At 35.9% G+C, this 24384-nt stretch overlaps 1 protein-coding gene and 1 long non-coding RNA gene across 5 annotated transcripts in view; one reads left to right on the forward strand and one right to left on the reverse strand.

Annotated features, from left to right (window-relative positions):
* LOC136033109 (uncharacterized) overlaps positions 1 to 24384 on the forward strand; it is an 88749-nt gene that overhangs the window by 59020 nt on the left and 5345 nt on the right. For 3 of the 4 annotated variants that reach the window (XM_065713732.1, XM_065713735.1, XM_065713736.1), the window contains 4 exons: positions 8867 to 9059; positions 10997 to 11249; positions 12373 to 12529; positions 18814 to 18910. In XM_065713732.1, coding sequence (XP_065569804.1) covers positions 8867 to 9059; positions 10997 to 11249; positions 12373 to 12529; positions 18814 to 18910 — 700 coding nt within the window. Of the gene's footprint in view, positions 1 to 5596; positions 5706 to 8866; positions 9060 to 10996; positions 11250 to 12372; positions 12530 to 18813; positions 18911 to 24384 lie in introns of all 4 variants that reach the window. The other variant, XM_065713733.1, reaches the window with a different exon arrangement.
* LOC136033111 (uncharacterized) overlaps positions 5178 to 24384 on the reverse strand; it is a 37175-nt gene continuing 17968 nt past the window's right edge. Inside the window, exon 3 of the long non-coding RNA XR_010618853.1 lies at positions 5178 to 5361. This is a non-coding gene — a long non-coding RNA (uncharacterized LOC136033111). The remainder of the gene's footprint in view (positions 5362 to 24384) is intronic.

Genomic DNA, 24384 nt, shown 5'->3' on the forward strand with positions numbered 1-24384 from the left:
GGGGCCTAGGTGCCCTCCAGTTTTTTGATCATTTGAAAAGGGCACTAGAACTTTCAGTTTCTATTAGAATGAACCCTCTCATGACATTCTAGGACCACTGGGTCGATACGATCACCCCTGGTAAAAAAACAACAAAAAAACGAACAAATAAACACGCATCCGTGATCTGTCTTGTGGCAAAAAGGGCACAATTCCACATTTTTATAGATAGGAGCTTGAAATTTCTACATTAGGGTTCTCTTATACGCTGAATCTGATGGTGTGATTTTCGTTAAGATTCTATGACTTTTGAGGGGTGTTTCCCTATTTTCTAAAATAAGGCAAATTTTCTCAGGCTCGTAACTTTTGATGGGTAAGTCTAAACTTAATGAAACTTATATATTTAAAATCAGCATTAAAATGCATTCTTTTGATGTAACTATTGTTATAAAAATTTTGTTTTTTAGAGTTTTTGTTACTATTGAGCCGGGTCGCTCCTTACTACAGTTCGTTGCCACGAACGGTTTGATACGTCATTTTTTCTCTACGGTTTTTCATATGAAGAATTTTTCATCTACAGCCAAGAGTATTATTTACGTGCAATTGAAGTATTTCCAAGTTCTTTTTCAAAATTTCTGTGATACTTTCTGTCTCATTTTTCTTTTGTTAATCTTCTTCTTTTAGTCTTTAGATTTTGAAACAGCAGTTCGCAAGATTTTGCATGATCGACACCAATATGATATCTTTACCGAATGATTTTTTTGCCCGTGTTTTCAAGCCCATTTTTCTATAGAATATTCTACCTTGGGCTTTGGGTCCATTCCTTAAAGTTTCACCCACCTTGCGTAAAAACTTTTAGTTGTAAAGGGTCCGGAGATAGAAGCTTGAAAACGAATCTTGATTTTGTCAAAGGTTCGATTCTGCATTAATAATGTACAGTAAATGGCTTCACTTCCTTTGCCAAAAATCAACATGTCTATATACGAGCCCTTTAGGCATGGCGCCAATTTACAAAAATGTAAAGGAAGGCAATGATTTTTCTTCAAGTGTTTTTGTTAATAAAGATAATTTTTTTTCCAGTTCCCAGGTGTAGGGCAGTATTCAAAATTCTCGTTCGGGGGGGGGGGGGTATTTTTTTTGAGGGGGGGGGGGGGTAATAAAGACTTTAAAAAACAAATCAAAGATTTGCCATATGCATTTTTATTACGTTTAGTTGGACAAATATCTCGAGGGGGAGGGGGTTCAAAACCTCTAACCTCCTTGGATACGACCTTGTCTCGAGGGAGAGGGCATCTTTTATTTCTTTTTATTTTCATGAAAAGCCAAAAGAGGTGTTTTCCAAACCTAGCCCCCCTCCAATTGGGAACCCTGACTTTATTCTCATTATAGGCGGGTAGAGATATCCCCTTCTTTTGGAAAAGAGGAATAAGAAATTTAAGAACCTGTTTCAGAATGTTCTCTTTCTGTGTCTAGATAATCTGCATGTACGGATTATTTTACTATCACTGCTGGTTTTGGTAAGGTTAAAGAACTTAGCCAATACAGAAGAAAAGCCGAAAACTGGAGCAGATTTAATTGATTATTTATTCTGAAAGGTGTATTGTCTCAGACATGATGCAGAGTCAAAATGAGATATCCATCTTCTCAGTTCTAAAAACCAATTGTTGCGTTGAGTACGTGACATTAATGTTGAAATGTTTGTTGTATAATTTTCTGCTCCTAACTAGATGAATTTCGTAAATTAGGATGCGCGTTGCTTACTGAAACATTGAACTTAGTACCCAGTTCCGTTTCACATCAATAAATATAGATTAGTTAAACATTTTCACGAAGATTGTTGCATTAAAAACTGGATTGAAAAGTCCATTTTGTTGGCAGTTTTTCCCAGTCAACAACGCAGGTAGAATTATTTGGGCTAAAGGTCGTGTATTAAAATAAATTAAAGAGATGTTTTCCAGGTTCATTGTTTGATTTAGACGAAGATTAACATTAAAGAAAAAAAGCCTTGCATTTATGTATCGGTTTTTACTAAGATAAAAACACAGAAGCTTCGTTAAAGGAATCAGATTTCCCAAAGTAAATGAAAAAGAATGTTTCTTTGTTTCTGTAACAGTGACGTTAGTTCAAGGGACAGGGGGAATGCGCCCTGTTCCTAGGTTTTTATGCTTCTCCTTGATGAGCAAAATTCCTTTTTTGGTATTTACATTGGAGAAAAATTTCAAAAGCAAGAAATTTGCCATACCCTAGATATTTGAAATCCTCTCTAACCCCCGCATAAATTTATGAGAATTGACGCCACTGCTTTGTAACAGAGCTAGTCAAAACTCAGAGAATCACCCCCCCCCCTATAATACTGGTTCACTCCTTTAATTCTACTGATTCTTTAATGAGTCTTAACTAAATCATTATTTTTGTATAAATTGCTTAAGATTGTAATAAAATCATGTGAGTTTTTTCATATCCAGTTTTTTCTTTTTATTCGTAGAAAAAAGTGAAGCGATTGGAAAAAAGCATAGCGTTGACACGTAATTCACTCTGCCTTCATACAACCCCTTACCAAAAAACGAATAGATCCCACGGTTGCTTTTTCCATAGATTCCTATAGTTTTCTTACAATCCATCTGGTTTTTGGTCTCTTGAAGAGTTCCAGGGGAAAAAATGTTGTGCTTAACTATTGTTGCTGTTTTGCTCTGTCTTTATTACTTTTAATAAAGAAAATTCCTTTTGGAAGTTTTTTGGAGTATATTTTCGGTGATCTTTTTTGCCCACCCCTTGTTTAAATACAATGTTTAAATACAATAGTGTTTCATATACCAATGAGTGATCAAGACTCAAGAGTGGCGGGAATCGGTGATTAAGGGTAGCTTTCATTGTAAATGCAGCCCTTTATGTCGCTTAGCTGAATCTAAAATTAAGTTCCTATCTCGCTGTGGGAAATGCCAGTTAATGAAGGAAGAATACCTGAAGGAAGAAATTGATGACATGCAATATCGTATTAATACAGTTTTCCAGGCTCTGTTTTCTCTAACGAATACAAATTTTTTCGATTTTAGAATTTTTTTAAAGGCTCTTCCCTTCAATGAAAATTCCTGAATATGTAGCAGGACTGAAAATAGTCCCTTTTTTCTTGCAGATTCCAAAAGTATTGTGTTGTATAGGGTAAAATTTATTTGAATTCTGGCGTTACCCGCATCCCCCCAATTGCCCTCTGAATAACGTCCTAAACACATAGATGCAATACCGTATAACTGCTAGTTTCACTGGAGTGGTTTATAATAATAACTATTGATTTTCTATGGATTAGATATATATTTAGGTTCGAATATCGCCACTGTTTGTTGACATGACTAGTTAAATAGCCTTTTGAATCGTAACCCTAATCAAACCTCTTTTCAAAGAGCCAAACTTTTCGATGATGAGCCATAGACCATAATCCTAATTGTTTCCATGGCTTTTCCGTTTAAGAATGACCTTGATTTAAATATTGACCTTGAAAGATTAGAATTACAATAATAGTAAGATTATAAGACTAAAAACATGAATTAACAGCAATAGTTAAGAGATTGAAAGACTTACGATAAACAAGAAAGTCTTCAGTGCTATGAAATGCATGAATATGTCAGCTTTGACGCAATTTTTTTAGGTGTTCCCAAGATGAAACTTTGCAAAATTTGTGATAAATGATTATTTTGAATAATTATTTAATTTTAGCATAGGGACATAGGCTCCTACGTGGAGATTGGTTTTGAGAAATCTCGAATTCTGGTAATCTTTAATGTCTATTTTTCCTATTTCTTAAATTCTTTATACGATTCGCTTGATTTGTTGTTTCGGACAAATCTAGAATCAAGTTCTGTATATTTTCTTTTTGCGACGTATCGTTCTTAAAATTGACTGAGGATTCCGCCAGCTATTTGTTTCTGGAAAGTAATCTTTTAGCCAGTCTAATTAATCGTATTTTCCTTATCTTCTTATTGCAATTTTTTCAAAGTTGACATATTGTTTGTAAATAAGGTTTTCCAAGCACTTTGAAGCTGGGCTTCGTCAATATAATCTTATTTTATGTTAATTTAAAAGAAGTTAAAACCAATTTTATACGTGTAATTTGGCTAGCATAATTTAGTTCCAGTCTTAAATATCGCCTGGGTACCACGGCTGACATGCAACATCTCTCAGTTAATAACTAGAGAGCATTTTTTACAAAAAAAAAATTAGCAGTGTTTATTTAACAGTAAAGCAGGACAGGTTTTCGAGTCCTGGTGTCGCTGGCTATTTGATTTGGGAGGGGGGTCAACGGTGTGACCCTGTAAACTCAGCCGTAGTCTACCCAGCTCTAAATGCATGCGTGGAGAATTCTGGGGTAAAATACGGGAAGCGTCGGATGATTTGCTCCCAACCACGCATTGCACTCCTGGCCGAAGGCAGTAAATCAGGGGATCAGTACCTGTGCAAAGCAGACCATTGCTCAGCATATGAGTTTTTTTTTAAAGCACCTGCCCTTTGAAATTAAAAGGAAAACTAGTTTCAAAAATACTTACTTAAAAAAAATAAGGCTTTTATAGCCTATAAAATATGTGTTACACCACTGGTAATTCCAGGAGTGAGATCAATTTTATCAAATTCGTGTTTTTAAGCGGGTGAAATGTCTTAGCCAGATATTGTCCCTCAATCCCGAACAGGAGTTTATCGCGACGGGTCTCTTGCACATAAGATGTATAGCATTGATAGGTTTACCCAAGGGGGCTCTTTCTCGTCCAGTGAGCTTATATGCATCCTCAGCAAAGCAAAGATTACAGATATTTAATGTCGAATGAGCGTATTTTTAAGCTTCAAATTTTAATGCTCAAATCATACCTGAGAAGTTAAGACTTCGGATGAAATTTTGACAAGCAAAGGTTCGTTTGTCGCGCAAATACAGGCTTGAAACAACGTTTAAAGAGACAAAATGTGTGGAAATAAAGCATAAAACTTTAAAATACAAAAACAGTCCATAATCATCGTTCATTTAGTATTTTCTGAGTTTAGTTCAATGTCTCAAATGTTTGGATATCACGCTCGGAATTCAACAAAAGTATAATTTGGCAACCCTTTTTTTGCCGAAATTTATCAGCAATCAGCATAATCACCAATTAATTTCTCGCGAAATAAAAAAGTGATCCACGACTTAAAAAGAAGGACGTACAAAGCCTAGATCTGTATTATATGCTAGTGGAATAGAAAAGTATGGTAAGAAAGTCAAATAAGGTTTCTGTATGTAAACGGCTCTTTAGAATTTGACTCATTGTCAGCAACAATTCTATCTGGATTCATGGGAACCCGGAACAGGAGAAATGGTGCATACGATGCTGAGACATAAAAGATGGTGCCGCCAATGTGGTTCACCTTGAACATATAAAAGCCATATCAGAACAATATTCAATAAGTTAACGTCAGACATGAAAGGCCAAAAATAAATTAACAGTTTTCCTATCTTTACGTCCTATTATTCCTACCATATTGATACAGCTAATTATGATAACCTCTCTTGAACATTGCTGCTGTGAGTAGACGTAGGTTCAGTTTGAAATAGATATTTGCTTGGCAAAACTTAGACTTTAGTAATAATCCTTTTATTTAGACACAAAGATAAAAGAATGGTTATTGCACACATGGCAAGACACACCCGAATAGAGAAGTTTTTCTGTGGCATATGTGGAAAAGGCTCGAACTGGCAGTCTGTTGTCCGGGTATGACTGTATTAATATAGCAATTGGTTATGGTATTGTAATACTGCATGGACGCTACTAATCTCTTTGTTTCATGTTGCCTTTGAAATTGTAGTATTGCATGCTTGTACATGCACTAGATTAGTTTGTTCAATTTCAAGTTCTTTAATATTCTTTAACTATACATATTTAAGACTATTCACATAACATCCCCGGCAGGGAGACTGGCCCCATGACCGGAATTCAATTAATTTGGTTAATCGATATACTTTCAAATGGTGGGCTGAAATGCTACCAACTTCTTTAACAAGATATCCTTGTTACATTGTCTCCCGTCCCTCGAGAGTACTATAAATTGTAGCAGATTTAAATCAATGTGTCGGTAACTCCCAGCCAATCACGCACGTGAAAAGAACACATGACTTTTTGTTGCGGGCACCTAAAGCGAGTATTTCTCCGTTGTAAAGCCAGATTCAAGTGATTTCCAAACCTCGCAAGAGAGTATATGATTTACGATTTTCCCTTTCTTATGACTGTCGTCCAACAGGCCTAATGTTATTCGAAAAATATAGAAGTAAAGCGGTCACAAGTTCTTTATACTCATATAGGGACTGGTTTAAGGTGACCATCCGTATTCAAATGAAAACAGGAGATTTCAAGTAATGATGAACTAAGGTATTCACGAGAATTAATAAGATTATATTGTTAAAAGGAGAGTTGTATTTCCAATTTGACACGTTTTACTATGCGTCTGATAGGAAGAATAATTGAAAACAACAAGACTGGTCTCAACAGCATAACAGACATTTCGTCCTAGTATATCCTGAGCAAACCTATATATGGAATAATTATGCCTGTTAATTCGGCCGAGAATTTCATACATATTTCGTACATATTTACCGACGCAATAAATGAAAACCCAAAACGATGCAGTATCTGAATGGTGAATTGACTATATATTTTTTATGTTCTTATATTTTAAATTATATTCTTTTCTCAACTTTACTTTAAAAGTTCCTCATTGCGGACAAAGTTTGGAACAAATACTTCTTGTATCCATGTCCATTTCCTAATTTTTGGAAATAAACACGACCGTACCACACAATTCTTCGATGTCTTCGACTTAGCCTTACATTTTTTGAATTTACTTCCCTTGTTTTTAGTATTACTAAGCTGCATTGCGCATGCGCAATTTGAAGCTGCATTGCGCATGAAGTTACGGCTTAAAGGCATATAAGAACAGATTTTCTGTCAATATTACTTTCCAAAAATATACCGGATTTCTAGCTCTATTCATCTTCACACCATCAGATCTGGGGATCCTGGCGCCCTCATTCTGTGCGTTTTTCTGTTTTTCACTCTTTCTTTCAATTAATTCGTCAATTTGGTCAGTTATTTGCGGTCTCGTCACAATGCCCCCCCCCCCAAGGTTTCGTTCTAGATCCGTCCTTGTCCACTTTCCCCTCAAATAAATGAATTTTCTGCAACGCATACCAAATCCAAGTACGCGTCTTCCTTTTTTTCTAAATTTGCCTTACTTAACGCATCTTTGCCTTATTTTAGAACGTCCAAGCTTTTCGTGTTGATACAGTGATTGAGCTTTTTACCCTGTAAATATATAACGTTACAGTTTCGGTATTTCGTTTCATTTCCAATCCATTAGAAGTGTTTCTCAGATCATTAACAAATCCTTAAGCTCCTTTTTGACAAGTTTCTTTCAATCTTTTACTTTTGCTTGATTCATTTCTTCAAATCAAATTTGGGCAGATGTTTCATCTGTTGATTGTGTTTTTCACTATGTCTTAACTAACCCTTCCTTATCATTAGATCAAAGGCTACTTGCAGCAAACCTTTCCGCAAATGTCTTCCCAATTCTTATTTTTTAGCCAAAATGAAAATACCTTCCTTTGGCATGACTTTTTTTCTTTGCTTCAACTTAAAAACCTAATTTATATAGGTGGTATTATTATTATTACGATTGAAATGAAGCGAAAGTAAAAAAAAAAATAGTATGATGTTTCAGTAAGATACTGCTAAAATAAAAAATAAAGTTTTCTCCCTGCTAATAATAAAGTGTGAATATTTCGGCTTCAGTTCCGAATAAACAACAAAGAGAGATAAAACTCCACAAAAAAACCTCAAACGAGACTGCGGCCAGTAGAGAGGAAAGACTAAAATAATGCGGATATTTACTCTACTGGCCACAGTCTCGTTTGAGGTTTTTTTGTGGAGTTTTGTCTCTTTTTGTTGTTTATTGTCATGTCTGGCCAGTTCGGCTTAAGAACTTTCATTTAGTTCCGAAGGCTTTGATCAACCGAAAGAAAAAAGAAAACAAACAAAATGCAAACAATAAAAACTCACATCTAGTTATGTTAAATATAATAATTATCGCTACAAACACAAGGCAATAAAACACAAAGCAGAATAAATAAGGTTGTCTGTCTGATAAATGTGATATCTTCAACTTTATATCGCAGTGCCACAAGCCAACGTAACAACGAAAGATGCCACATTTGGTTGTTTGGCTGATATAAATATCTCAAAAAAAGTTTTATCCTTAAGTTGCTGGCCACAAAGAGTTGTTCTCCTTGCATAGATACTGCATGATATAACTGTGTCATTTTTTAGACCTATGCGTTTGAAATTTAAATTAAGCTGATTTTCCTGCTTTTTTATATAGATTGTTACTGCCAGTGAAAAAATTTTTAAAACCAAAACACAATAAAGCCAAGTTAAATATATAATTCTATGTGTATTCAATGATGTTTCTATAGTTTTAAGCTGCGGGGGAGGGGAAGATAAATGATAGTGAAATACTTAAGAATTTTGTTGCCTATAATTTTGCAGGGGGTCTAAGCCCCAAATATCGTTGGCTCTTGTCCTACTTGCATAAAAAGCAATGTGCCTAAAAAGGAGCTAGGCTGAAAAAACTTTAGTATTCATACGCAATGGATGCATAATGCGAGTGAATAAATAGCCATATCCAGGAATGGGTCATAGACCAATCTACATTTTGTGAGGTAAGTCACTGATAGAACATAAATGAAAAAAACGTACTTCTTTACATATATTTTTTGAACCCGTATTCCCAGGTTTGTGTAACCAATTAGCTTAACTATTTTCTAAGTTAGTGCTGTTTCGTGACTAATATGGTGTGGGGACTATACGTATTTTATTTTTAGAAATATTTCAAGAGAAGAAGTATTGCAGCATATAAGGAATGAGCATTATGACGGACAACCTTTAGCGGCGAGTTTAGTTGGCCGTGACCTAACCTGGGCACTCACTCCTAAGCAGCCCGTATCGGGAAAAAATATTCCTGCTTTTAGATGTGGGGTCTGTAACCAGGTCTCTAACTGGAAACATGTAATCCAGGTATATTATTGTTGTAATGCTGCTGGTTTTGCTGTGAGAAATATATATAGTTTAAAAGCCAAAGGATGCCTTTTGTTTTATTTGTTTTTTCCTTTTTTCGTTACTACTTATTTTAGAGCAATTGTTTGACGGTTCATCGCTTTATTTTCTCCCCGTTTCTGTGGGGGATTAAGTGCTCAATTACCTGAATTTTAATGCTTTTTGTAATTTTTTTTTTGCTTCTTTTATGGCGTGATGCGTTGTCTTATTAAGTGCTATTTCATTGTTTTAGATTTAGTTTATCTTATATCTCTAACATTGATGGGCGTGTCAAATAATTGTTGCAGGCTCTGAAGTCCCACAATACTATATTTTTCTATATTTATTATCGTCATATGAACTTCATAAGTCATATATAACGTCATTGCCATGAAGTTAAATTCATTTAAAATCATTCCATGCACTTGCACTCAGTTAAAAATGGTCTATAGAGTTACATCTAATCAAATTATAAACAATAGGAATATGACATGGAGAACATCATACTTCGGCATGCATAGGTGCTCAAAAAAGGGGGGGTGGTAGTTAGATAGGAGTCCAAAAAGCAACATAGCGTGCCAGTGAAGATGAATATAGGCTTTTTTGTAGTTTCAAGCTTGTTAGGTGGGTGTGGGCCCAAGAGCTGGCCACCTTTTCACAATTTTTTCTTAAGTACTGTCTGGAATTTTTTTTTATCAAAGGAATATCAAAAATGCCTAGGACATATTGCGTTTTGACTGAAAGCTGGACTTAGTCATCTTCGGGGCTGCCAGTAAATTTTCTAAAACGAGGTTGTATTTTGCACCTATTAGTCGAAATAAAAAAAAATTCATAAATAATCACTTTTTTTAGGGAATGTATTTTTTCTGTATTTAGAGACATTTAGCGAACTCAATTGTCCATTGATATTTTTTTTTAATTCTAACAACTTTCTTTGATAAAGGAACTAAGAAATGGATCAGAACATTTCATAAAAAAATAACTCAACCGCTTGAAATATAGCTGTATTCAGTAAAAGTCTGCTAGATAGCTTGGAATTGCCGTGTAATGTGCCCTGAAACTACGCAGTATTTTTTTTTATACACTTTCAGGCCTGTTATTCTCTTTTTATAATCTCTACTGTCTAGTAGTCATACAAGGCATATACACCGAAACAACTTGATATAGTTTGCTCCCTACACCAAAAAGAAGAAAGAAAAAAAAGATAAGGAACTGGTATTCACAAATATAAGAAGAATGAAAAAAAAAAAATCGTCAGGGTTCCATATGATCCTGAATAAAATAAGAAAAGCATAGGAATTTAACTCAACGTTCTCCGGACGTCACAATGTTACTTTTTTCAGGGAATATATAAAAGACGGGACTGCTACAGTAAGGGACCTTCGTACCCTCACTGAGGGATACATTGTTATTATTCTTTCGGACGTTCATACGTCCCTTTAGGCTAGACATGCACACTTGGATGAAAATAAAACTCCGAATAGACGTCTGTCTTGCAATCCGAGGGGTTTTTGTAGAAGTGTGATGTTTTTTCTTCTACGTTTTATTTCAATTCATGCTTCGTACAACTTATTATTGAGAACAAGGTCTTGAAATATACCTTTTTTTCTTGCTGAGGAAACAAATTAATAAATTATATGTTTGAGTACCGACATGTTTCTTTCCATTTCTGGTTTTATTATAGCAATTATCAAAGTCGTGTTTTACTGTTATAGGTGCTTATTCTTGTTTATCCTTCTATCAAGTTTTTTAAATTTTAATGAATCCTATCCATTGTATTCTATGATTGCTCATAGCATACGATTTATAGTCTTGCAGTTGATCAAAATCTGATCAACCGTTTAAGTACGGAATTTTAATCATGCGGCTGAGATGCTATTTTTAATCTTTGTTTAATTTAGTTTAAATTTTATATATAGCGTCATTGTCGCCTCAAACATGATGGTAATATTCAAGTTATTGAGAATAAAGTTCCAGACGATGAAACTCCAGAATTATCTCACGAAGTCGTTACTAAGTTGAAGCCAGAAAAGCAGAAATCCACATCTGACCGCAAAAAAGATTCGAATCTTACGGATATTGGTCTGGGAATTGGCGAGTCTGCAACTAAAAAAAGAGATCAAGGGAATCTTCAACCGATTGCAGTGAAAAAAGAAGAAGATGATGAGAAAGGTATTTTTTTTTTGTCATTTGTGGATTTATGTTGTTTGTGTCGAACTCACTTCCAATCATCCCTATAAAGAGATAGAAGTAAATAATGCAAGAAATGCCAATATCATAAAATGTCAGAGATCCCAATATACTTCAACACTGAGCTCTGGGTCGCCGACCCCTGGTGATCCTGCCTTACAGACATAATGCCAAATCGTTGAAATTTAAATTAAGCTGATTTTGCTTTTTGATATAGCTTATTCCTGCCAGCGAAAAATGTTTTTACAACTAGAACATAATAAAACCAAGTTAAATATACAGTTCTATGTGTATTCAAGGATGTTTTTATAGTTTTCATCTGCGTGGGTACTACGTGGTATTTGCCTTTCACTCAATTGGACCATCTGTCTTGGCTTTTTCTACAATTAGCCACGGCTTGATGCCCACAGTTATTCGATTTTAATCCAAATGCTTAAGAGCATAGGCAGGCGTGCCTTGTTTACCTCTCATTCTAGGCAATCTAATGGTCCTATGTCAATATTAAATTCTTGGTCAACCTGCCTGAGACTCTAGGCGGTCGTGACTTGCTAAAAGATAACAAACAAGTATTGGTCCAATAAGAAAGGCATATTTACTCCCGCCGTTTACCCGGGCCGTTTAACGAAGCACTTGGAAAACTAAAGGTTCTATGATTGTCTTAGCTCTTTGACTATCTACCTTAGAACTTCTGCCCTAGGAATGGTGCATGGGTTGATAATAGATCGACATATCTATTAACAAATGAACTAACATCATTTTTATACAATCCTAATAAAGGGTGATAATGCCAGATTTGTCTCTAACTCAATTGTACTATCTGTCTTGGCTTTTTGTACAATTAGCCATGGCTTGACGCCCACTACTATTCGATTTTAATTCATAGGGTATCGAATTGAAGTTCCAACTTCTGTTATTATTTATAGGGACAAGTAGCAAGTTTGTCGCCTTGACCTTGTGGTGACGGGGACTGATTCCTGAGCCCCGTAGGATTAAGCTAATGTGGGATTTTTTTTTAATAGAAGGAACTGACTGATTTCTGTTCAGTCAAGTTTACTATTTTCAATTTAATTCAGGATTGTTTATATACATTTAAAACTAATTTCAGGCTTTTCTGTTTACCCTGGAATGACTCATTTGATTTGTTCTTATTGTCCTTTCGTCTGCAAAAATTTCAGCGAAATGGATGACCATCAAATCCATCATCGACGAGAAGATTTTCCTTTAAAGTGCCTCATCTGCCACTATTATACCCATTCCAAAGAGTAAGTTTTTGTTGATTTCTTTTTTTATACATTTTACTGCGCTTAGAAACCGTAGCCACACACGCAGAAAATTATGTAAGGAAAAGGAGGGCTAATTTGTCAACACAGCAGAAAAAAAGGCTAATTGTATAAAAGCTTTCATGAGAAAATACTGAAAGTCACAATATTTTTGGCCCAGGAACTAGGACTCAAGACAGGGGCCGCATAAAGTATGTCAGTTAACTCGATCGAATGAAATAATTCCCTCTCTTGCATTAGATTACATAAAAAAAACTAGTTTTTTTAACTGAAAGTAAGAAGCGACATTAAAACTTAAAACGAACAGAAATTACTCCGTATATGAAATGGGTTGTCCCCTCCGCAATCCCTCGCTCTTTACGCTAAAGCTTTTAATTGTTTTAAAAAGCAGAATTGTGGCAAAGAGTCAAACTTTAGCGTAAAGAGCGAGGGATTGCGGAGGGGACAACCCATTTCATATACGGAGTAATTTATGTTCGTTTTAAGTTCTAATGTCGCTCCTTACTTTCAGTTAAAAAAACTAGTTTTTTTATGTAATTCCTGAACGTTTATGAATTAATGCATGTTTGATTTTGGCTCTCCACACATAAATCATTAAAATGAAATTTACGTATTAATTCCTTTTTTGGCTAAATGGCTTTCTCTTAGTTTTGATCAGACGATTTTGAGAAATAAGGGATGGGGAAGGAGGCCTAGTTGCCATGCAATTTTTTTGTTAAATAAAAAGGCAACTATAAATTTTAGTTTTTAACGAATATATAAATTAATGTATTTTTTACTTTTTTATTAGTAAAAAATACACGTAACATAAGAATTAACTTACGTAACAAACTTTTATATTCTTTAATTTTATTATGTATACGAGGGGGTTTGTACCCTCGTTAATACCTCGTTCTTTACACTAAATCGTAAGTTTTGTCCCAATTCTTTAAGAATGACCCCTGAATCAGAAAGGCCGTAGAATAAATAGTTGAAATTACTAAAAATACTATAGCATAAAGAGCGAGGTATTTATCTCCTTCTAAATACCTCGCTCTTTATGCTAAAGTATTTTTAGAACCCCTCATATGCGTAATAATCTCTGTTCGTTTTAAGTTTTAATGCTACTCTTTACTTTCTTTCCATGAAAAATTGAAAAAAAACTTTTCCATGTTTATTTTTTCATTGCTTTTTTTTATAGTAGTTTTAGAAAATCCTGCGCCCTTTTCATTGAATTTCTGTTCCCCCATGACATATTTCTCCAAGGAAAGATCCCCATATAGCCCCCGCCCCTCAACCCCACCCCCAAAACCAAAAAAAAACCCTGAAAACGACTGTACACTTCCCAATAACCATTATTATATATAAACACTGGTCGAAGTTTGTAACTTGCAGCCCCTCCCCCAGGGACTGGGGGGGAGTAAGTCATTCCCAAAGACATAGTTATTATGGTTTTTGACTATGCGGAACAAAATGGCTATCTCAAAATTTTGATCTGTTGACTTTGGAGAAAAAATGAGCGTGGGAGGGGGCCTAGGTGCCCTCCAATTTTTTGGTCATTTAAAAAGGGCACTAGAACTTTTCATTTCCGTTAGAATGAGCCCTCTTGCGACATTCTAGGACCACTTGGTCGATACGATGGCCCCTGGGGAAAAGAAAAAAAAAAAAACAAACAAATAAACACGCACCCGTGATTTGTCTTCTGGCAAAAAATACGAAATTCCACATTTTTGTAGATAGGAGCTTGAAAATTTTGCTATAGGGTTCTCTGATACGCCGAATGCGATGGTGTGATTTTCTAAGATTCTGTGACTTTTAGGGGGTGTTTTCCCATATTTTCTAAAATAAGGCAAATTTTTTTAGGCTCGTAACTTTTGATGACAATAACTAAATTTGATGAAACTTATATATTTAAAATCAGCATAAAAATCTGATTCTTTTGATGTATATTTTAGCATCAAAATTCCATTTTTTAGAGTTTCGTTTACTATTGAGCCGGGTCGCTCCTTACTACAGTTGGTTACCACGAACTGTTTGAAAATTGGTGAAAATTGTTTCTACGCGATGTTATCCTTGTAGTCCAGATATGGCTAACCTAGATGACCTGTAGTTATAGCTGAAAAATCTTAGTCATTAATTCATCGCTCATTTTAATTTAATACATGATATTTTTGTACTCTTTAAGAAAAAGTATCTTCATTTGAAGCAATTTGAAAATTGCTTCAAATGATTATGGCTGAAAAGCTGTCAAATTTACATCAAGAAAAGTAAGCGGGTGTATTCGTTTCTTAATGTCTGCTGGCCAACTGACGATGTTTAAATATGACGTTGATGAAAAAGCTCATGGGGATATGGAACACGTGTAAACAGCAGCATCTGTAAAACATTCTGCAATTTAATGGTACTTTCACACTGCTAAGTCAAATCTACGTTATCGTTACATCAAATAGTCCTGTTATGATGTTTTTATCCCCTGGGGATAAAAACTTTGGCAGGCGTATCAGGGACCGGACCAGATTAAATTAGAAATAGTCGTTTTCCCGATTTGACCATCTGGGGAGGAGTGGGGGGCCCGTTAATTCGGAAAAAATAGAAAAATTGAAGTATTTTTAACTTACGAACGGTTGATCGGATCTTAATGAAATTTGATTTTTGGAAGGATATCGTGTCTCAGAGCTCTTATTTTAAATCCCGACCGGATCTGGTGATATTGGGGGGAGTTGGGAGGGGGAAACCTAAAACTTGGAAAACACTTAGAGTGAAGGGATCGGGATGAAACTTGGTGGGAAAAATAAGCACAAGTCCTAGATACATGATTGACATAACCGGAACGGATCCCCACTCTTTGGGGTTATTGGGGGGGGGGGCTAATTCTGAAAAATTAAAGAAAACGAGGTATTTTTAACATACGAACGGGTGATCGGATCATAATGAAATTTGATATTTAGAAGGATATCGTGTCTCAAAGCTCTTATTGTAAGTCCCGACTGGATCTGGTGACATTGGGGGTAGTTTGGGGTGGGGGAACCTAAAATGAAGGAAAACGCTTAGATTGGAGGAATCGGGATGAAACTTGGTGGGAAAAATAAGCAGAGGTCTTAGATACGTGATTTACATAATTGGAACGGATCCGCTCTATTGGTGGGGGGGGTAATTCTGAAAAATTAGAAAAAATGACGTATTTTTAACTTACGAAGGAGTGATCGGATCTTCATGAAGCTTCATATTTGGAAGGACTTCGTAACTCAGATCTCTTATTTTAAATCTCAACCGGATCCAGCGTAATGGGGGAGCAGTCGGAGGGAGCCGGAAATCTTAGAAAATACTTAAAGCGGTGAGATCAGGATGAAACTGGATGGGAAGAATAAAAACCTGTCTAAGATACGTGACTGACATAACCGGACTGGATCTGCTCTCTTTGGGGTAGTTGGGGGGGGGGATAATTCTAAAAAACTAAAAAATGAGGTATTTTTAACTTACGAACGGGTGATCGGATCTCAATGAAATTTTATATTTAGAAGGATATCGTGTCTCACAGCTCTTATTTTAAGTCGCGACCGGATCTGGTGACATTGGGGGGGAGTTTGGCGTGGGGGAACCTAAAATGATGGGAAACGCTTAGATTAGAGGGATCGGGATGAAACTTGGTGGGAAAAATAAGCAGAAGTTTTAGATACGTGATTTACATAATTGGAACGGATTCGCTCTATTAAGGGAGGGGGTTATCCGACAAGATCCTGTGACATTGGGGGGAGTTGGAGGGGGAAACTGGAATTCTTGGAAAACGTGAAAATTCGTAACTCAGATCTCTTATTTTAAATCTCAACCGGATCCAGCGTAATTGGGGGGGGGGGGCAGTTGGGGGTACCGGAAATCTTTGAAAATACTTAAAGCGGTGAGATCAGGATGAAACTGGATGGGAAGAATAAAAACCTGTCTAAGATACGTGACTGGCATAACCGGACCGGATCTGCTCTCTTTGGTAGAGTTGGGGGGGGGGGGGTTATTTTGAAAATTGATGTATTTGTAACTTACGAAAGCGTGACCAGATCTTGACATAAAATTTGATATTTAGAAGGATCTTGTGCTTTAAAGCTCTAATTTTAAATTCCGACAAGATCCTGTGACATGTGAGGGGGAAACCGGAATTCTTGGAAAACGTGAAAATTGGGGTATTTTTATCTTACGAATAGGTGATCGGATCTTAATGAAATTTTATATTTAGAAGGAATTTATGTCTCAGAGCTCTTATTTCAAATCCCGACCAGATCTTTTGACATTGGGGGAGTTTGAGCGGGAAATCTTGGAAAACACTTTGAGTGGAGGAATCGGGATGAAGCTTGGTGGATAGAATAAGCAAATGTCCTTGATACGTGATTGACGGAGCCGTACTGGATTCGCTCTCTTTGGGGGAGTTGGGGGGAGGGGTTCAGTGATTTGGCGAGTTTTGTGCTTCTGGACGTGCTAGGACGATGAAAATTGGTAGGCGCGTCAGGGAGCTGCACAAATTGACTTGATAAAATCGTTTTCCAAGATTCGACCGTCTCGGGGGCTAAAGGGCGAGGAAAAATTAGAAAAAATTAGGTATTTATAACATACGAGTGGGTGATCGGATCTTAATGAATTTTGATATTTAGAAGGACATGGTGACTCAGAGCTCTTATTTTAAATCCTGACCGGCATTAAGCCTCTTATTTTCCTTTTAAATCAATCTATTGATTCATAGAATTTTGTTAGAGCTCATACCATATGATCTCTTGGCTCTTAGCTCTTCATGCCTCGTCACAAGTGCCATATGAGCTCTTAGCTCTTGTTTCCATAGCGCAAGAATATTGTAAAATAACTTTGGACTGTATATCTTTGAGTTACATGTTTAAGCTACAACACCTTTCACGGTTCCGATATTTTCAATTCATAGAAAAATCAGAGTTTTTGAGTAAAAAAAAAAAGTTACGATTTTCATGATGTCCTGCAGCACCATTTAGTACACCACGTGAGCTGTCCTAAGAAAGACAAGATATCTGAAGCGAAAATAGGCGCTTGACCAAGTGGAATCTTTTCCAATTTTATTTTCAGAAAGCATTGCAGAAAGCATCAAAATTTCATCCTCAGAGCTTGGAAAGTCTTCAAAGGTCCTGAGCTTCCACGCTGTATAAAAAAAAGTTGACTGTATAACCGTAAGAGATTATTGTTTATTGTGTTATTGTTTATATATTGTTCATTTTGTAGCCACATGAGAGAGCGTAATAATATTAAATATCACCGAAATTCAAGAAACACAACTTAACGTTTGGAGTTCAACGTAAGTTTTCACGTGACAACGTGTAAGTTCTATAAAACTAAAGCATTATATTTATAATTAACAACTTAACCAGCTATTAAATGGGGAATGAGCATTCAAAGGATTCATTTATTTAATTTTTTTACGCGTATTTCACTTAAGTAATCACTAATATTGTTGAAATTTAAATAGCCATTATCTTCGCCAGTTTCTACCGTCTATTAAAAAATAGTTAATAAGCCGTCTGCCTGCCGCGTATGCAGGTGTATAAACGTATGTCTTATATCATATCTCTAGTCCTTACCCACACGCTTGAAATTTGTCTGGAGGATCACTGATAGAGAAATTTCGAAATTAATTTGCACTTTAATTATATATACCCGTCTCCCCCAGGACAAACCCTCTAATATCCCTTCTCTCCCCTTCAGCTCCAAGGGGATATCTTTTTGTAAACGTACTTGATGTTATACCAAATTAAAACAGAAGAAATAGGGCCACTGACAATGTGTAGCCTAAGACTATCTCGTAGGTAAATCCAGCCCTGCCTAAGCTCAACGCGCTATAACAACAAAATTCGGGAAAATCCTTTAGTCACTGAAAGCATTAGTTGCAGAAAGACACAGTGCCCCTTTGTTGCTTATTTTATTATTGTTTGATGGTAATTTATTGTCTTTTAAATTTAATTTAGATATATCCTTTTTTTGTATTTGCATGCTTTTATTCTGTGACTGAATATGATTTTTTCACTGCCTTCATTCTGGAAGTAATACTTTTTTGACTATTCGCCTAATATATTTTTTGCATATGCCTATATATGCTATGTACGTATATATAGCACACGCGTACTAAGCAAGGTATCAACGTCTAGACATAATCATTCTTGACCAATTATACCTTTCTTCTTCTTTTATGGGCAGCCCTGATTAATCTATAGTGACGGTGCCTAGACATTGATGTCTAGCTAAGCACACATGAGAACGGTTCTTAATAGATTTTATTGTTCCAGGGACTTGAACCAGCACCATATTCTACATGGAGTTAAACCCAACGGTGAATTGACAATTAGTCTTGCAACACCAACAGTGGATCAGCAACAAAGCGCGGTGAGGCTCTTTTGACTTACCAACATGAAGTCGTCTAAGAATATTTAGTCATGTAAGAAGGAACTAGTATCCCAGACTAACAACTATTACCAGATTTTTAACTATTTTAAAATTTAACAAAACTAACAAATTAGTTGGTTTCGATTTAGCTTGAAAATATGCAGTTTGTGCTAGTGAAGCTAGCTCATGGGTGCTTATAGAAAATTTCGGGGCTTACCGCATGTGTAAGCGCCAGATGAAAAGCAGAGGCTTAATTCAAGAATTGTCCAGATTGGGCAAAGGCAGTTTCGAATTTGTGTGCTTTTTGGGTCAGAGGCTGGGCAGATAATCAGGCAGAATCATTTAGCCTGAGCAAATTCAGTTTTTAGTTCAGTCTGAGTACCTCTATCGGGAAATAAGCTTCAATCATCGTCATAGAGACAGGTATAGGGTGCGGCCTTTGGTCGTACCTTGATTGATTAACGTAAAAACCTATCTGCTGAACGTTTCTCAATAGATCAATTTTTTTCGTTCTTTTTTTCGCTATAATAATTATTTTCTGAAATATCAAGGGATTCTTTGATCGACTTAAAGATCCTTAAACTAAATTCTTATTAGGTGAGCCACTGTATAGTTTCCTGCTTATTTACTATGTAATTTTGGCTTGATTAGCTCGAATTTTGGATTTATAGATTTGTATATTAATCATTATGTGAGTTTCTATTTATCCAAGGAGTGATGAAAAGAGCAGAAAAGCGAATGGGTCGATCATAAGATTGCTGTCGGCTGTTTTGTGATGACAATCATCGGCAGTATTCGATTCTTATTCATGATTAAATAAAAAAAAACAAGTTTTTTTTAACTGAAAGTAAGGAGCGACATTAAAACTTACCGAACAGAAATTACTTCGTATATGAAAGGGGCTGCCTCCTCATCAGCGCCCCGCTCTTTACGCTAAAGTTTGACTCTTTCTCTCAACTCTTCTTTCTAAAACAGTAAAAACTTTAGCGTAAAGAGCGGAGCGTTGATGAGGAAGCAGCCCCTTTCATATACGAAGTAATTTCTGTTCGTTTTAAGTTCTAATGTCGCTCCTTACTTTCAGTTAAAAAAACTTGTTTTTTTTTATTTAATTTCTGAGCGTTTTGAATCAATGCATGTTTTGATTTTGGCTCTCCGCAGAGGAATAGTTAAAACGAAATTTGCATATTTATTTTTTTTGGCTAAATGGCTTTCTCATAATTTTGATCCAATGATTTTGAGAGAAAAAAGTGCGGGGAGGAAGCCTAGTTGCCCTCCGATTTTTTGGTTAATTTAAAAGGCAACTAGAACTTTTAATTTTTTACGAATCTTTTTATTAGTAAAAGATATACGTAACTTATAAATTAGCTTACGTAAAGAACTTTTGTATTCTCATGTTTTTATTACATATATGAGGGGGTTCGCCCCCTCGTCAGTCCCTCGCTCTTTACACTAAAGCTTAAATTTTGTCCCAATTCATTAAGAATGACCCCTGAATCACAAAAGCCGCAGAATAAATAGTTGAAATTATTAAAAATAATTTAGCGTAAAGAGCGAGGTATTAGGAGGAGGTGAGGCATTCATATGGGTAATAATTTCTGTTCGTTTCAAGTTTTAATGCTCCTCCTTACTTCCAGCTGAAAAAAAATTTCATATTATTTTTTCATTGTTTTTTTTTTAAATAATGCTAGTAAATCCTACGCTCCCTTCATGGAAATACCTGAAAACGCCTGTAAACTTCCCAATAACCATTACTATATGTAAGCACTGGTCAAAGTTTGTAACTTGTAGCCCCTCCTTTGGGGACTGTGGGGGAGTAAGTCGTCCCCAAAGACATAGTTATAAGGTTTTACGACTACGCTGAGTAAAATGGCTATCTCAGAATTTTGATCCGTTGACTTTGGGAAACTCATTAGCGTGGGAGGGGGCCTAGGTGCCCTTCAATTTTTTTGGTCACTTAAAAAGGGCACTAGAACTTTTCATTTCCGCTAGAATGAGCCCTCTCGCAAAATTCTAGGACAACTGGGTCGATATGATCACCCCTGGGGGAAAAAAAAACAAAAAACAAATAAACAAATAAACACGCATCCGTGATCTGCCTTCTGGCAAAAAATACAAAATTCCACATTTTTGTAGATAGGAGCTTGAAACTTCTACAGTAGGGTTCTCTGATACGCTGAATCTGAAGGCGTGATTTTCGTTAAGATTATATGACTTTTAGGGGGTGTTTCTCCCTATTTTCTAAAATGACGCAGATTTTCTCAGGCTCGTAACTTTTGATGGGTAAGACCTGGCACGTACGCAGGGGGGGCGTACGTGCCCCTAAATTTTGTGAAATGTTTAATTTCCCCATGGTTTCTAGGGATTTCTGGCAAAAGTAGGACATTTATTAAGAATCTAGATACAGATGTGAAGCCCTTTTTTTGGATTTTACAGCATGTAATTATCCGGTCAAGTCATTGCCCAATTATTAACTCATTTTCTGTCTAACTTTTTACCCTCTTTGAAGTAGTTAGCGATTGTACTGTTATTTTTTTCGTAAAGAGAGTTTACTTTTCACAGCAAAATAGAATTATCCTTGATATTAGGGTGTTTATCCCCCCTTTTCAGGATAAAGTACAGCTTTCAATGGATCAATTTTGGAAACTATCATTTTTCATTAAAATCAACGTTTTCGCAATAGAAGAACTACCCCCCACAGCACCCATATTGCACTGTTGACCCAAAAATTTCCATTTCAGTGGAATATAATAGATTAATCACTGGTTCTGAATCGCTATGAGCATAACCTGAGCCTAAAACGTACTTTTGAGGCTTCAGTCTTCCCCCCCCCATCCGCTACAATACTACAGATTAAAGTTAATATGTATTTTCTGATGTACGTGCTTTTTGCATTTATTTAGCTACTAAATAAAAAATGTGCTTCTTTATATCTGCTGTTTCGAAGGTTTTGCCCCCCCCCCCGAAAAAATTCCTGCGTACGTGCCTGGGTAAGACTAAACTTGGTGAAACTTACATATTTAAAATCAGCATTAAAATGCGATTCTTTTGATGTAGCTATTGGTATCGAAATTCCATTTTTTAGAGTTTTAGTCACTATTGAGCCGGGTCGCTCCTTACTACACTTCGTTATCACGAATTGTTTGATTAAATAAAAAAAAAAATTTAAACTGAAAGTAAGGAGTGACATTAAAACTTAAAACGAACATAAATTATTTTGTATATGAAAGGGACTGTTTCTTCTTCAACGCCTCGCTCTCTACGCTAAAGTTTGACTCTTTCTCACAATTCTACTTTTTAAAACAATAAAAAACTTTAGCGTAAAGAGCGGGGCATTAGGCCGGCCCTTTCATATAAGGAAAAATTTCTGTTCGTTTCAAGTTTAAATGTTGCTCTTCTCTTTCATTTAAACAAATTTATTTTTATTTAATCTCTTAAAATTTTTGAATTAATGCAGGTTTTGATTTTCGCTCATCTTACACAAATAATAACAAAACTATTAGTTTACTTTTTTTGGCTAAATGGCTTTATCAAAATTTTGATCAGATGTTTTAGGAAAAAGGGGTGAGAAGGGGGGGGGGGCTAGTTGCCTTTTAATATTTTTGTTACTTAAAAAAGGAACTAGAACCATTAATTTTTTTAAAGAACGTTTTTACAAGTAATAAATATACGTAACCTACGAATTAATTTACCTAACGAGCTTCTATATTCACATAATTTTATTATGTATATGAGGGGATTCGCCCACTCGTCAATATCTCACTCTTTACGCTAAAGTTCGAATTTTTGTTCCAATTCTTTAAGAATGACCCCTGAATCACAAAGGGTTTAGTTAGAACGTTTCGTTGCCAGGCAAATAAATACATTCCAATAACCAATACTATATATAAACAATGTCCAAAGTTGACAATTTTAGCCCTTCCCCCAGGGACTGCGGGGGGTTACGTCTTCCTCAAAGACATAGTTATTAGGTTTTTTGACTATGCTGAACAAAATGGCTATCTCAAAATTTTGATCGAGTAACTTTGGAAAAAAATGAGCGTTGGAGGAGGTCTAGTTGCTCTCAAATTTTTCGGTCACTTAAAATGGGGACTATAACTTTTAATTTCTTTTATTATGAGCCCTCTACCCCTTGGAAGAAAAAAATAAAAACAAAACAAATAAACATGCATCCGTAATCTTTCTTCTCGAAAAAAAAAAAATCCACAGTTTTGCAGATAAGAACTTGAAACCCCTACAGTATGGTTTCCTGATACGCTGAATTTGATGGCGCTATTTTCATTAAGATTATGTGACCTTTAGGGGGTGTTTCCCCTTTTTCTGGAAAATAAAGCAAATTTTCTCAGGCTCGTGGGTTTTGATGGGTAACACTAAAGCTTATAAAACTAATATATGTGAAATCAGCATAAAAGTCAATTCTTTTGATGTACCTATTGGTATCAAAATTCCGTTTTTTAGAGTTTCGGTTACTATTGGGCCGGGGCGCTTCTTACTTACAGTTCGTTACCACGAACTGTTTGACTATGGCCAAGGTTCAGGGTGTCTTTACACAGTTGAAAAAAAGGAAGGTTAGGAAGATAAGTCTGCGGACCAAGATTGGAATGTTGGGAGCTAAAATGGTTCTGGAACTTGGGTGCTCCGAAAAACGGAGGAAGATTTTCTAGATGCTTTTCTGAGCAATTGACTAGGAATTAATTTGGGTACTGGACTGACTGGCCGCATCTCAAACAATAAGCTGCACGAAAAATATGGTTCACTATCGCTTTCTGTTACTATAGTTGGAGAAAGGATGAGATGGCTGGGACATGTTCTGTGGATTGTTCTTGTCGGCCAACTGTATAGGGCCAAACCAACAGCAGGTCGTCCACGAATGGGGCAGGGGGATGTCACAAGGGAAGAATCAAGTGGGATCTTCTTGGGATGGTGTAAAGATGGAGGCTCTTAGCTGATTGGGATGAAGGAAGAGCGTGTGTTGCTGTTTTAGCCTCAAGTGGCTTGATGCTGCAGTGAGCTTTCGGAGTAGTAGCAATGATAAACCTTTATTATCAAGATTAATCTATATCATATTTACCATTTCTAAATTAGCTTCAAAAGGTAATTCATCCCTACTTGAAGTTTTTTTTTTCAAAACACATTTTTGAATTTTCGGCTGCTATGGGCTAGAGATCGTCCAAACCTTTCTAGGTTATGGTGAATGCTGCAACCATGGTTGCAATTATAATTTGTTGAAAATAAAATCAACATAAGACAAATCATTTATGTTAGTGCACGCAATAGAGTATGATTTTAATAGACCGTTAAAGACCAAAACACCCATTAGAAATAATGTGGTCAACAAAAAATTTCTGGTTTTGTAATAAGCCCCTTTTCTGGTATTGTAATAAGCCCCTTAGCTATGCCACTGCAGAAAGTTACTTTGTAATAAGTTCCATAGCTCACATTGTGTCTTTATTTAAATCTCTAGGATAGCTTTTGTC

This window comes from Artemia franciscana, chromosome 11 (assembly GCF_032884065.1).
Source record: "Artemia franciscana chromosome 11, ASM3288406v1, whole genome shotgun sequence".
NCBI classification, from domain to species: domain Eukaryota; kingdom Metazoa; phylum Arthropoda; class Branchiopoda; order Anostraca; family Artemiidae; genus Artemia; species Artemia franciscana.